Below are 13,837 nucleotides of genomic sequence, written 5' to 3' on the forward strand. Positions count from 1 at the left end.
CTCAGAATCTGAAGAAGCATCACGTGATCTTACGAGGCTACAAAGCCTAGAAATTGCTTCTAGAGCATAAGGCTTTATTGCCATCCCCTGGGAAGATGAAGGAGAAGCAGTCGGTAGAGGAGCAGTTGGAGGAGGCTGGATTTTTGTGATGCCAACATCTTCTGGTCCCCTTGAATCCTGCAAAGGCAAGGAAGCTGAAGATAGACTAGAGTCAGAACTAGTTAAATTGGAATTCGTCCGTGTTGCAGGCCTAGTGACTAAACTAGAATCACTATCAGTAATCTGGATAGGAAAGCCAATAAACTCATCAGCATTATCGATATAGGTTGCTTGTGAGATGGAGAAGAAGTCGGCGACACGGGAGTATAGTCTGCAATATGGTGAGGTGGCTCACTAGAAGCATCAGCCTGTTTTTAGAGCAAAAAGATGTTTGTAAGAGAAGTCCAGTAGCTCAGGAAAAAAGATAGTAAAACAAGTGATTACCTGTGTCGATGTAGGAAGAACAACATCTGGATTCCCTTCCTCCAAGATTGCAGCAGTAGGGGTGTCGGTCGACTTGGAAGTCCCCACAGCTGGATCAGGGACTTTATTAAGGATGGACGTGTCGACCACAGTGGTGTCGGCGTCTAGAGAAGAAGGAGCCTCTAGAGTGAGCACTTTGTGGTGTTTTTTCTTATTTGCTTCACCACCCCTAGAGGGAGAATCATGCTTCTTCCTTTTATGGCCCTGGTGGCCTTTGGGTTTATGGGATTGTTGAGAAGATGGCTGAGTCGGCTGAAGACATGAAGAGAGGTTATAAGCAGATATTCTAGTCAGAAGATTGGACAAGCCGACAAGAAATACCTCAGGCCCTGTGGCAGCAGAACGCTTGTGTTTTTTGGATTTCTTGGACTGAGGAGAAGGGACAGGTAGGTCTGTCGAACGTGGTCAACCCTGCATATAAGTAAAAGGTCAGAGACCATGTATTGTTTTTCTTAGAGAGATCATATGGTTGAATGAGATTGCTACGTATAGTCGCGTATCGAGGAACTGGATTTTGTCAAAACTTTGGAAATGGGTTGCTCATCATCATTAGAGGACTTCTCGGGAGTAGCCAAATCAAGTAAGCGACAAAATCCAAATAAAACGAGGTGTTAGCTTTCCAGAAAAGTGTTACCAATTTGTGTGGAATGGAGCACTCTAACATATTGAGGATCAATATGAAGTGGCCCTGAGTAGTAGGGTAGATAATGCTTCGTCGGTACCACTTTGTCAGCCTTTTTCTTATAAGTATTTTGCACGTATGAAAAGGGACAATAATACCAATCTGGAATTGAATAGTCGAAGGCCAAAGCCAATGGGCTAGATGGCAAAGGAGGGATTTGATGTTTCTGAAATAAAGGGCGTAAAGATACTTGTCTTTCGCGTAACCAGGGATTTTAAGCTTTGGAAGCCTGTCGGTTACCTTCTCATCCCATGGGACGTTATGTCTTTAGAAAAAGTGTCGTTGAGCCACAGTTGTAGGAACCAAAAGGGACCGTGAGCCAAGACATTCTTCTTTTTTAAGTTCTCAGAGTCAAAAAGTTTGATTTGGCAGACAACTTCAGATAAAGACTCATAAAGAGAGGCCAATATTAATTGGCCAAGAGCGATGTCACGCTCTTGGTGTAGTTGAGTTGCCAGGAGAGCAAAGTGTTTAGCTATCTGCATTGATCTAGAGCAGAACATAAAACGAGACAACCAAAGAGTTAGAAAGGCCACATGTTCTTCAGTGGTCACAGGGCCTGAAGATGTAGCATGATGATCAATAAAATTATTGTATGTCGGCTTGCGAGAATCACCAACGTAAAACCTTAGAGAGACTGGTGCTACGACTTCATAGTCGAAGACTTCGCCGATCGGTTTTAAGCCTGTAATGGCAGCAATATCTAAGAGTAACAGCATAATCATGCCATATTTTGTATGAAAGGAGTTGGTCGAATTGTCCCAAAATTGGAGGGCATCCAACAACATGCCACAAGATTGAGGGGGGCCACAACGGGCAATCTGCAGAAGGGTATAAATACCTATTCGCTTCTAGTGGTCTATTTTCTCTATTTCTAAACGATCCATCCAAGCGCAAAACTTAGGACAGTTCCTGGGAGGAGCAGTCCTAAAATTCCTTTCAACATAATGGAGGGAGAAAGGTTTTTGAGAAGAAACTAGAGGTTCAGAAAGATGACTGGTGGGGAAAAAGGAATTTTTCTTAGTTATCTCAGGATGACGATTTTCTGGGAGTGGACCTAAGAATGCTAGAGGTTTGTCAAACAGGGAGAAAGGGATTAATACCTGGGAACGCCAGATTTTGGCTTTTTCTTCAGCAAAGGGAGGTTCAGGAACATATTCATTGCCATCAATGGTGAGTGGTTGCGTGAGCTTCACAGCAGAGGGAAGTGTTTTGTTTTTGCTTGAGCTAGCCATGGAAGAAGTTGAAGGTTTGAAGAAGAAAGGTTGTTTTCGTTTACTGAAGCAGAGGGCGAAAAAAGAAAGAAGAAGAAGAAACAAGGGTTTTATAAGAGTTAAGCCCTAAGAAAAGGAAAAGGGACGTTTGATTTTTCTTTTTGACACATGTACCAATGTTCCCACATCTGCAAACACGTGGAGGCGAAGCGGCAATCATGGTTGGAAATACGTTTCGGTCATAAAGACGTGAAGTGATGAAGACGTGATTTTGTGTGTCTCGAGGGAAAAAGGAGATGTTTGTCATGATTAGATAACGTCAGCAGCGTGGGACAAACAAGTGTACCACTAAGTAGAAGTGGAAGCAGTAAAGAACAAGTCGACATCTCAAAGATGCCATTATCTCACAAAAAGTCGACATTCGAAAGTGGCATCTCTGGGGGGGCATTTTGTTACCAAAAGAAATTGATAGGGCATGCTGAAGGCGTAATCAATGAAAGTGCCTTATGGATTTAAGGATTATACCCCACCAAGGGGAGGTTTGAAAGAAAGCTGAGCCCAAGATAAGCAAGAGCTGGGAAAATCACAAGTTACCAGGAGATGAAACCGACAGAAGAATCATGTTTGGTCAAAATCAGTTCCGTCGACTGAACTGGAGATTGGGACTTAAAAAATCCTTGGTTGGATCAAACACATAAGAGATAGTGTCGATGTAAATACCTGAGCGAGATAAGTTTGAAATTCAAAATGACTAACAATTACAAGGAGAATAAGCGCCAAAACATGGAGCAGTTTTTAGATCGTGTGGCATGACGTCTGTTATTTTTGAGTAGTTTTGCTTGTAGACAGTTTCTTTAGTTTATTATAAATAGGGGATCCCACAGAGGACTCGGGGTGTTCACTTTGTACCAAAATCACTTGTAAAAAACTTCACATTCCCAGCGCGAGGAAGCAAGAGTTTTTAAGAGTGCTATGTACGTGAATCACCACATTTACTTCAATGCAACTTCCTTATTTTTCAATTGTTCCCATTGAACACTTTATTTTAATTTCATTTACGTATTTTACGTTGTCGTCTACGCTGTCGACACTAATTCTATTATGATAATAGAATTCACCAAAAGCGTGTTCGTTGTGTATGTCTTTTGAATGTTATAGTGTTGTCGTCACGAGTCACCCATAGTCTATAGCATCATCATTTCGTGTGGAAAAAACATGTGCTTGTTCAATACTTTGTCAGAAGCCGTTTCTCACAAAGTTAATATTCCGTCGAATTGAACGAGTCACCCTGTTACATTAGCACATGTCTTAGGATCAACTGGTCGATCCTGCAAGTAACCTTTAGTTTTAAGTCTTAGGGAGGACCAGTGGTTGTTTACCAATTTCCATAGTAAACACATTGCTATTTATATTCTGAACAGGTGCCCTACTAAGAAGCTGAAGAACAAGGTTCTTGAAGAAGTGTTGAATGGAAAACGACCATCAGTGTGTCGTCTGAAGGTGTTTGGCTCTATTTTCTACAAGCATGTTCCTGATGCAAGAAGAAGGAAACTTGATGATAAAAGTGAACCTATTGTTATAGTAGGATATCATAAATTTGGAGCATACATGTTATTCAATCCAACCAATGAGAATATCGTAGTAAGTCAAGATATTGTGATTGATGAAAATTCTATCTAGGATTGGAATTCTGGTGATGTAATTAACAAGCCTTTGATGAGTTATGATATCGATGAAGAAACTGATGAAGTTGAAGTCGAAGTAATTGTTGATATTCCATACACAATCGAAGCTGAAGAGATTTTGGCTAGCACAAGCCAAAGACCTCAAAGAACCAGAGTACTTCCAGCAAGGCTTCAAGACTGTGAAGTGGTTGGTGATGATGAAGTCACACCAGACGGAGATTTGGCTCATTACGCTTACAGGTGTTGAACCAATTAACTATAGTGAGGCCTTCAAAGATGAACAATAAAAGAAACCTATTGTCGAAGACTTACAAGCGATAAAAAGAAACAATACATATGAACTAGTCGAATTTCCAGCACACACAAAAGCTATCAAAGTGAAGTGGGTGTTCAAACTGAAGCATAATCCTGATGAGTTGAACGCAAGATAAAAGGCAAGATTAGTATCTCGGGGATTTCTTCAGAGAGAAGGACTCGATTACTCTGAAGTATATGCATGAGTAACAAGATTGGAGATTGTTCGATTGGTGGTAACCTTGGCATGCAAGCAAGGTTGGTCGATATTTCACTTAGATGCGAAATCAACATTTTTGAATGGTCCCTTAGATGAAATCGTGTATGTCACACAACCTCTTGTGTTGTGATACATGAGGAATCGAGGAAAATGTACAAGTTACGCAAAGCCCTTTGTGGCCTCAAGCAAACACCTTAGGCATGTAACAAGAAGATTGACTCATACTTGGTCGAATTAGGATTCGTCAAATGCAAGTCTGAGTATGGTGTCTATGTTCAAGTTGTGGCACAAGATATAACAATCATCTGCTTATATGTCAATGACTTGCTAGTAATTGGAAATAGCATGGAGAACTTGTCGAAGTTCAAAGAGCTGATGAAGAGGGAAATTGAAATATCGGATATGGGAAAATTGTCTTATTTCCTAGGAATAGAATTTCAAATGTCGAAGCAAGGTATAGTGTTATATCAAAGAAAGTATGTCAAAGAAATACTCAAGAGATTCAGAATGGAAGACTTAAATCTTGCATCTTCACATGTCGGATCAGATATGAAACTGGAGAAACATAAAGAGGGGGACAAGGTAGATACTACTTTGTTCAAACAAATTGTAGGATCTCTGAGGTATGTATGCAATAGCAGACCGCATATAGGTTTCTCAGTCGGATTATTGAGCAGATACATGGATGAATCAAAGGTGTCACACTGAAGACTACAAGAAGAATCGTGAGATACTTAAAAGGATCAATGTACTATGGAATCCTATTTCGACGAGATTCTAAAAGTAAAGAAGTTGTGATTAATTGTTATTCAGATGCTGATTGGTGTGGAGACAAGGAAGATCGAAGAAGTACAAATGGTTACTTCTTTCAAGTATTTGGTGCCTCAATCCCATGGTGCTCGAGAAAGCAACATGTGGTGGCATTATCATCATGTAAGGCTGAATATATAACATGATTCTATGCCGCTTGTCAAGCAATTTGGATCAGATATGTGTTGGAAGAGATTGAGGTCGAAGTGAAGAAACCTATGGTGTTGCAAATCGACAACAAGTCAACAATTAATCTTGCAAAGAGTCCAGTTTTGCATGAAAGGAGTAAGCAAATTGAGGCGAGATTTCATTTCTTGGAAAAGGTAAAATCAAGGTGAATTTGAAGTGAGACACTGCTCGAGTGAAGCACAATTGACCGACATTTCCACCAAAGGACTGAAGATCGACAAATTCCTCACCTTGAGAAAAAATTAAAAATAGTTCGGATCGACTATGATTAGTTTGTGTTCGACAACTTGAATTATAAGAAAGGTATATTATAATATAATCCAAATTGTAACTCAAATCCAAATTAATTAGGATTAAAATTTATTAAATTAATTACTTTATATACAAATAAGATAGTTAATTCGGTTTAACAACTTTCAATAATAACAAAAAATAATCTCTCATTCCTACTCTCACTTAAATATCTTACACACTAACAATTAAATTAAAGGCTCCATATCATGTTTCTATGCTTTTATGTTGACAAAGAGATGAGATAGTAGTAATAATTTTGTTATGGATTTGTTGGTATAAGTCAAATTTGAAAAGAAAAAAAAAACAAGTATTATACGAGTCTCGATGGATGGATAGACACCCTACCATGTTTCCTTTTCACACTCCGCTTTGTAATCTTCCATGTTCCCTCCTTTTCGAAAACTTTCTTTCCAAGATTTTTGTTTTTTTGTCGTTTTATCCGTCTAAGTAACCTACTGTACTTCTATTATGGTGTTGACTCATTAGGTCTTCTTCTTTGACCATACATTTTATATGTGCTAATCCAATAAATATACCCGTTTTCTTCGCCGACCTGCATCCAGCTTCATCTCAACTAATGTATACTAAATGCCAAACTTAAATTAAAAGCTAATAAACTTGGAAAAAGACATTCATACAAACATGTGTAGAGTACGCGTTGATTAATATTTTAAACTTCATTTAAACCTTTTTAAAAGTAGTAGTAATATTTTTGCTTAAAAAACATAGAATGGCGCGTGCGCTTAGAGTATAGTACTAATATAAGGGTGTGTAATCCATAAAATGTTATCATTTCCCATTCAAAAAATTTTGCGACTTTGTTATACAAAGTTTCTACACATATAACTGTGACAGTTTGGTAGTCTTATTAAAATTCATTCAAGTCTTTTCAGATACGTCACGCTCTTCAACAGTAAAACTTTACTAATAACCCTTCCTCGCATCATATATTATTAATTACCCTTCTGTCTCTGTTTCTCTGCAATTCTGATCCATGAACCATTTCTTTGTTTCTTTCTCTGTCTTCATAAGTAAAAAGCTTTAACCCTACACCACTACTTGTTTGCTTTTTTCACTTTTCTTCACATTCCTTATCTACAAATTCTGCTCAGGGTATTTAATACCCTTGTCTCAGATTTTCGGGAGCCATTATTGTTATTTTTTTCCCTTTAAAAGCTTCAACCCGGCCCACTTCTTGTAAGGCAGAACCAAAACACTAGAACCGGTCCTTTCTGGGTGAAGCAAGTTCTTTGTTTTGATTTAAGAATCCAAATATGGATGTAAGCTTGTTTGCAGTCACTCTTTTTGTTCTGTTAAAGTTGATGATGAATAATGACTTAGTGTTGTTTGTTATTGATAGGAATATTGGAAGAGAAGTGGTGGAATACCGGCTTTTGGGAACTGGGATTTTGCAAACGAGTTGCCGATAACTCAGTATTTCGAGAATGCGAGACAAGCTGGTTTGATTCGTTACAGTTCTTCCTCCGGTGAAACTGATCCATACGTGTGTGGAGATGATCACGACCTCTATGCCGTTGATTTAAAGAAACCAGCTCGAAAGGTAACCTATGTTTGTTTAATTATTTCTTGTGATTACGCAATAATCATCCGTCTAATAGGATGTGATTATGGAGAGATTTACTATTTTTTAGTAATAATTATTTATTCTGAATTGCATGGTACATAAATAAATGTTGTCACGAGTGATGATAAGCGAGTGTTATTAATAATGGAATGGTTGAGAAAGGACATGGAATCTGAATAACACATGGCTCCTATTTATTACTTACATTTTGTTTGGTTCCGACAAGAACAAGTATTGTGATGTAGAAATAGTGTGAGTTTCTCTGTGGTTTATTATGTGCAGCAGGCGAGGAGAATAAAAGATACAAGGTACGCGAATGCAATGGTTCATCATAAACAAACAACTGTAACAAAACAGTGGAAAGTGTACGATGTAAAGGAACATCCTAGGAAACAGACAATGAACAACAACAACAAGGTGTTACTACATGTAAACGACGTCGTTCGTAGTGGCGATAATCAGTTAGCTTCAAAACAAGATCCAAAACCAGTGGATGAAGATCTATATAAGATCCCTCCTGAGCTTCTTCGTACAACCAAACGGGTTTGTCACTTTTCTATTGTTTGTTGTGACTTGTGTTATCATGATTTGTTTTTGATTGATACGTTAATGTTATGTTTGACTTGAATAATCATTGTTTGTGCAGAAAAAGATGTTGGGCTTCATTTCCAAATGTCTGGTACCTGCTGCTTGCGTTTCATGAGTCACAATGTCTCAACTCAAACATAGCAAGCCAATCAAGTTTTCTTTTAATTTTGATCGACAAGCACTTTTCTGAATGCAATATTTAATGTTAGTATTTTTATATTTAATTATTGTAACTTGTTAGGTTAATTTAAATTTTAAATATAGTAGTGTGACCAAAGAAAAGTTTCTAATGGTGTTGGTTGTGTCCTTTTTTTCTAATGAAGAGGTCTGAAATCCATTAAAAGAAAAATAACTACACAGACGCCTCTAGAGAGAAAACAAAACTAATTTGATCAAAAATTATCGGAGCTTGACTAAAGATAAAAAAGATTTGTCAAAGCATCTCATGTTAGCTAAAAGCTTGTTGTGGTCCTCTATCAACCTCCTGATTTCTCTTATCAAAGCCTTGCAACTTGCATTACTACACTCCTCATCCTCAATGGTTCTAACCACCACCCGAAATCCACGTTAATCTTCACTCTCCTTAATCCTAAGTTCTTTGTATCGCATCTCTAATGACTCCTCCACATTACCACACAAGTGACTTTTTTAATGCTAAGAATGAATCGATTAATTAATGGCTATCTTAAATCTTTTAGTTACCCTTAATCTTCTTTGGTCGTGTTTTGATTAGTGCTTGCATTCTTTGGTCGTGTTTTGATCGTTGAGAGTGATAATGCCTATTGGTCACTTTCTGCTGAAGGCCAAGACTTATATGATAGTTCCAAATTTTGTAGATATCGCTGTCGCAAAGTTTGTGGGAAAGATATAATCTTCCACATGCTCTCTTTGATTCCTATAAAACCAAATAGTATGACAAGTTGTTGCCCATATTTCTTTCCAATCATCTTAACTATGCTTAAAGTTGTATTTTATCCAATCAAATTTGCATTAAAGAAATTCTGCCAATAACTGACAGTTAAACCCACAAATTTCTTCCATTGCTGCAATCACGTAACACATGGATAACTGTCTCTGCAATGCCAAGACATTTTGAGCAAAAATGATCTCTTAGGTGCTTATTGTTGGAAATTCCCCAAAACCTATGGAGAATTTCAATCAATCTTGATGAACAAGATTGTTATCACCCACACTAAGAAATGAAAAGAGAAGAAGAATGGAGAAAGAAAGTAAAGAACGATGAAGGAGAAGAGTAATAAAATTCTGCAGAGTTTCTCTCTGCCCACAAACTGTGGAAAACTTCTGAATCACTTTACAACTGCAAATGTTATGAATGCTCTATTCACTTCATTATAAAAATAAGGGTCACTCCCTCTATTTATAGATTTAGGTTAACTTGGACCTCAAGCCAAAGTTCAAAATTATAAAAACTCAAATTAGCTAACACTACAAAAATATGCCTAAGTCGAACTGTGTGAAGCAACATGCTTCGACACTTCGACGCACTAATACAACTTAACACTCTAGGTGGTTCGACACTTCCTTTCTCTGTCGAGCAACCTGCTTCGACAAAAGGAATTACAATTCAACACACCACCTAGTTTATTGTGTCTAAGCTTTCTACATTCTTCATAGCTCTTAGTCTTCTAAACACTTCGACCTGCACTCCCTTTGTCATGATGTCTGCAGTGTTCCACATTCATCTTCCCATCTACTACCTGTTCTCAAAGATAATGGAACCTCATCTCGATATGCTTGCTTCGACCATGTGCTATCAGATTCTTTGCCAGATTGATAGGTGACATGCTGTCGATCTTCATGGTAATTACTCCATGACTCTTCGTTGTTATCTCTTCGACCAGATTCACCATCCACGTTGCTTGACATGCACAAAGAGAAGCAGATATGTATTCTGCTTCACACAACGATAATGCCACTACTGGCTCCTTTCTCGAACTCCAAGCAACTGGTGCACCACCTATCATAAGCACATAACCAGCTGTGGATTTTCGATCCTCAACATCACTACACCAACTTGAGTCGGTGTATCCCACTAATTTTCATTCTTTTCCTTCATCAGCTGCAGGAAACAAAATGCCATAGTCAAGAGTTCCTTTCAGATACCTTAGTATCCTCTTTGCCGCTGCTAAATGTGATACCTTTGGCTTTTACATGAAACTACTCACCATACCTACATTGTATGCTAAGTTGGGCCTTATGTGACAAAGGTATCGAAGTGACCCAATAAATCTTCTGTATTGGGTTGGATCGACATCATCTGAATCTGAATCTTTCGACAATTGTAATCTGGGCTCAGTTGGAGTCGAAGTTGGGTTGCAATCTTGCATCTCAAATCTCTTGAGAATTTCGTCTGCATACCTTCTTTGATGCATCATCAAACCTCTACCACTCTTGTAGAATTTGATGCCAAGGAAATATAAAATGTCACCCAGATCTGACATTTCGAATTTCTTGTTGAGATCACCTTTGAAGTCTTCAATCTCTTTCTTGCAGCTACCTGTTATCAACAAGTCATCGACATAGAGGCATAATATAAGCAGTTCACTCTTGCTTCTTCTTACATATACTCCATGTTCAGATTTGCACTTTACAAATTCTTTCTCCCTTAGAAAACCATATATCTTCTTGTTCCAAGCTCTTGGAGCTTGTTTAAGTCCGTACAGGGCTTTATGCAGATTGTACACTTTTCTTTCTTCGCCATGTTTCACAAACCCAACTGGTTGTGCAACATAAACTTCTTCTTCTAAGGGGCTATTAAGGAATGCACATTTCACATCAATCTGACACATCTGTCGTTGCTCATGTTTGCTAGACCAACAACCAACCTGACTGTTTCAATCCTAGCAACAGGTGCAAAAACTTCATCGAAGTTGATTCCTTCTTTCTGAAGAAATCCTTTCGCCACAAGTCTTGCCTTGTGTCGAATCACTTCACCTTGTATACCCACTTTACATCGATTGCCTTCTTGTCTTGAGGGAATTCGACAAGTGACCAAGTGTTGTTGACTTCGATTGACTTCAGTTCTTCGTCCATTGCTTTCATCCACTTCGAATCTTTCAATGCCTCAGCTACATTGACAGGTTCGACATCTGCGTAGAAAGCACAATGTACCAATTCACCTTCTTCATCGACCACATCATCTAATGTAATCACACATTCTTGTAACCTTGCGGAGGCTTAGGTCTTAAGAGTATGCTTCTCTCAAGGTCTCAAGTTTGAATCCTATTAGATGCAATCAATCTTTATGTTGAGATAATCCATACAAAATTTGTCTCTGACCTTAAACGAGACCCCACTAATGGACGGTGAAATTAATCCTCTTGAATTAATCAATCGTAAGATCGAATACCAAGATTTAAAAAATAGACACAGATTTTTATTCCTACGTCCTCAATTTTTTTTATTGAACGAACATATACTTTGTGAATTATTTTATTACGTGGCTTAATGTTGAAATTAACTTTTGTAAGAAAATTCTAAAAAAAATACAAGAGCTTGCAAATTCAATAGACAGGACCAATTGAAAATATATTTTTATTTGAAAAGATAGTAGATAAGTGTATAAATTAGAAAGAGTGATATTTTAATATATAAATTATATGATAGGGATAGTTTGGTGAAGAATTTCTCCAAACAAGGCATCTCTCCAATAAGCCATCGGACAATTGTACTAGTCATTTAATTCAGAAAAAAGAGTAAATGCGAGCATTGATTGGGCAATTAATAAAATTAAAGATAGCATTAACTTCATTCATAAATTGTTAGTAACAGAAAGTGATTGGGCATGAGAGTCCATAAGAAAACATCAAACATAGCCAATAAGCAACAAAATAAAACATAAACATTGTATCCAAAAAAAATGTCTGGTCGACCAAAAATAAAATAAAACTTCCTTGTTGTGTTTGAGACATTGTGACTCATGAAACACAGGCAGTAAGCACGAGACACTTGGAAATAAAACCCAACAATTTCTTCCGCACAAACAATAATTGTTCAAGTCAAAATAATGAATAAAATCACGGGTTATTGGCAACTCCATTCTTCTTTGAAGAGTAGTAATAATGAGTGTGGTTGAAAAATAATAGTATTGGCTATCTGAAAAGGCTAGGAATGAGTTTTGAATGCTATAAAACTCTCACTGTTCAATAGGACTCTCTGTGTCCAATTTTTGCTCGTATTTTCAATATGGAATGGAAGACATTTTTTATTTGTTTCATATTTATGGATCTAGTATTTTTTCGACCAAACCGGATCTTTCGCTTTTCTTTTACTTTTATTCCGTACTTGCCAATCTACGGTTTGAACTTTACAATTATTAGAAAACGACGGAAAAATGTTTGACAAAAATACAAAAACAAAGCTGGGGAATAAGTTGTATGAAAAGCAAAAACTTAGAAAGAAAGCTTTGGAGAGAAACATGGAAGAGTACAAAGTGCATAGTGGAAGCCAAATGCTAAACATATCTATCCATCATAGCTAGTCAAATATTAAATTCACGATGTACTCTCAATTTGACCGTCAACAAGTCCATACTAGTAAAACATTGCTAGGACCATTCTCATTTTTTTAAAGTAGAGGTCATGGTCTACTCTACCCTAATATAAAAGGAGATCAAAGAAGGGTGGACCCTAGTTAAAATTAAGAATTATTTTTTTAAATATAATTTAACATTTAAGTTAATTTAGTCTTTGAATTTCATTTGTATTTTAATTTGTGTTTCCATTTAATGTATATTTGAGTTTGAGTGAAGTAATATAAATTTAAAGTAGGTTGAATGTATAAAAGAATTTGCATTTCTGAATTGAAAAAGTCAATTATAAAATTTTGTTTCTCTCTCTTCTTATTCATTCGTCTTCATCTTCTCCAATCTTGTGCATTGTTAATGGAGGTTCATTGTTGAACTTCAAAAATTGGTATGCAGAACTCCAGTTCGATTCATGAGGAAACCCGAGGGTAGTGAGGCGTGTGATTGATTTCGGTTCTGAAATTCTCGTTGAATTGAAGTTTTTGGAGAGAATCACAGATCTTGATTCTCAGGGTTTGGGAAACACGAGTGTTGGTGAGAAACTAAGTGATTTGCACAAGAACAAAGATGAACGACGAAAACTGTAGCTTGAACACTAAGCTTCCAGTATTCCACAAAAAGAACTAGAATCGGTGTACGATTCAGATGTGTGTGTTGTTTGGAGCTCAAGATGTTCTTAATCTCGTCGATGACAGTTACACACCGCTTGTAGAAAATGAAACAGAAGTGCAAAGAAATGTGTAACGTGAAACGAGGAAGAAGGATCATAAGGCGTTGTTCTATATTTATCAGTGTGTGGATACGAAGGAGTTTGAGAATATTGTTGATTCAACGACGGTGAAGGCGGCGTGGGATACACTAGTGTGGTGCTATGGTGGTGACGTATCAGCGAAGAAGGTAAAGTTCCAGTCCCTACACAAGTAATATGAAAATATCAGCCTGAAGAACAATGAGGAGGTGTCTGATTAGATCTCCAGTGTGATTGTGGTAACGAATGAGATGAAGTCTTGTGGAGAAACGCTCTCTAAACAAGTAATCATTGAAAAGGTACTGAGATCACTTATTCCTCGGTTTTATTACGTAGTTGTAGCCATATAACACTCTAAAGACACTAGCACCATGAGAATTGAAGAGCTTTAGAGTAGTTTAGAGGCACAAGAGTTGCATCTTGTCGCTACGCGAAAAATACAAAGTCGCCATCAGATTTT

At 37.5% G+C, this 13,837-nt stretch overlaps 1 protein-coding gene across 2 annotated transcripts; it reads left to right on the forward strand.

Annotated features, from left to right (window-relative positions):
• The first annotated feature begins 6,670 nt into the window (after positions 1-6,670).
• On the forward strand, positions 6,671-8,389 carry LOC127132174 (uncharacterized). Of its 2 annotated transcripts, none has more exons than XM_051061063.1 (4): positions 6,671-7,190; positions 7,271-7,471; positions 7,778-8,038; positions 8,142-8,389. In XM_051061063.1, exons 1-4 carry the CDS (start codon positions 7,185-7,187, stop codon positions 8,196-8,198), a joined length of 525 nt encoding a protein of 174 aa, XP_050917020.1. In that variant the 5' UTR covers positions 6,671-7,184; the 3' UTR covers positions 8,199-8,389. The 2 variants fall into 2 exon arrangements, with proteins under 2 accessions (XP_050917020.1, XP_050917021.1); XM_051061064.1 differs by having other exon boundaries at positions 6,672-7,190; positions 7,781-8,038.
• Positions 8,390-13,837: the final 5,448 nt, after the last annotated feature.

The sequence above is a fragment of the Lathyrus oleraceus genome, chromosome 3 (genome assembly GCF_024323335.1).
Source record: "Lathyrus oleraceus cultivar Zhongwan6 chromosome 3, CAAS_Psat_ZW6_1.0, whole genome shotgun sequence".
In the NCBI taxonomy this organism is placed as follows: Eukaryota; Viridiplantae; Streptophyta; class Magnoliopsida; order Fabales; family Fabaceae; genus Lathyrus; species Lathyrus oleraceus.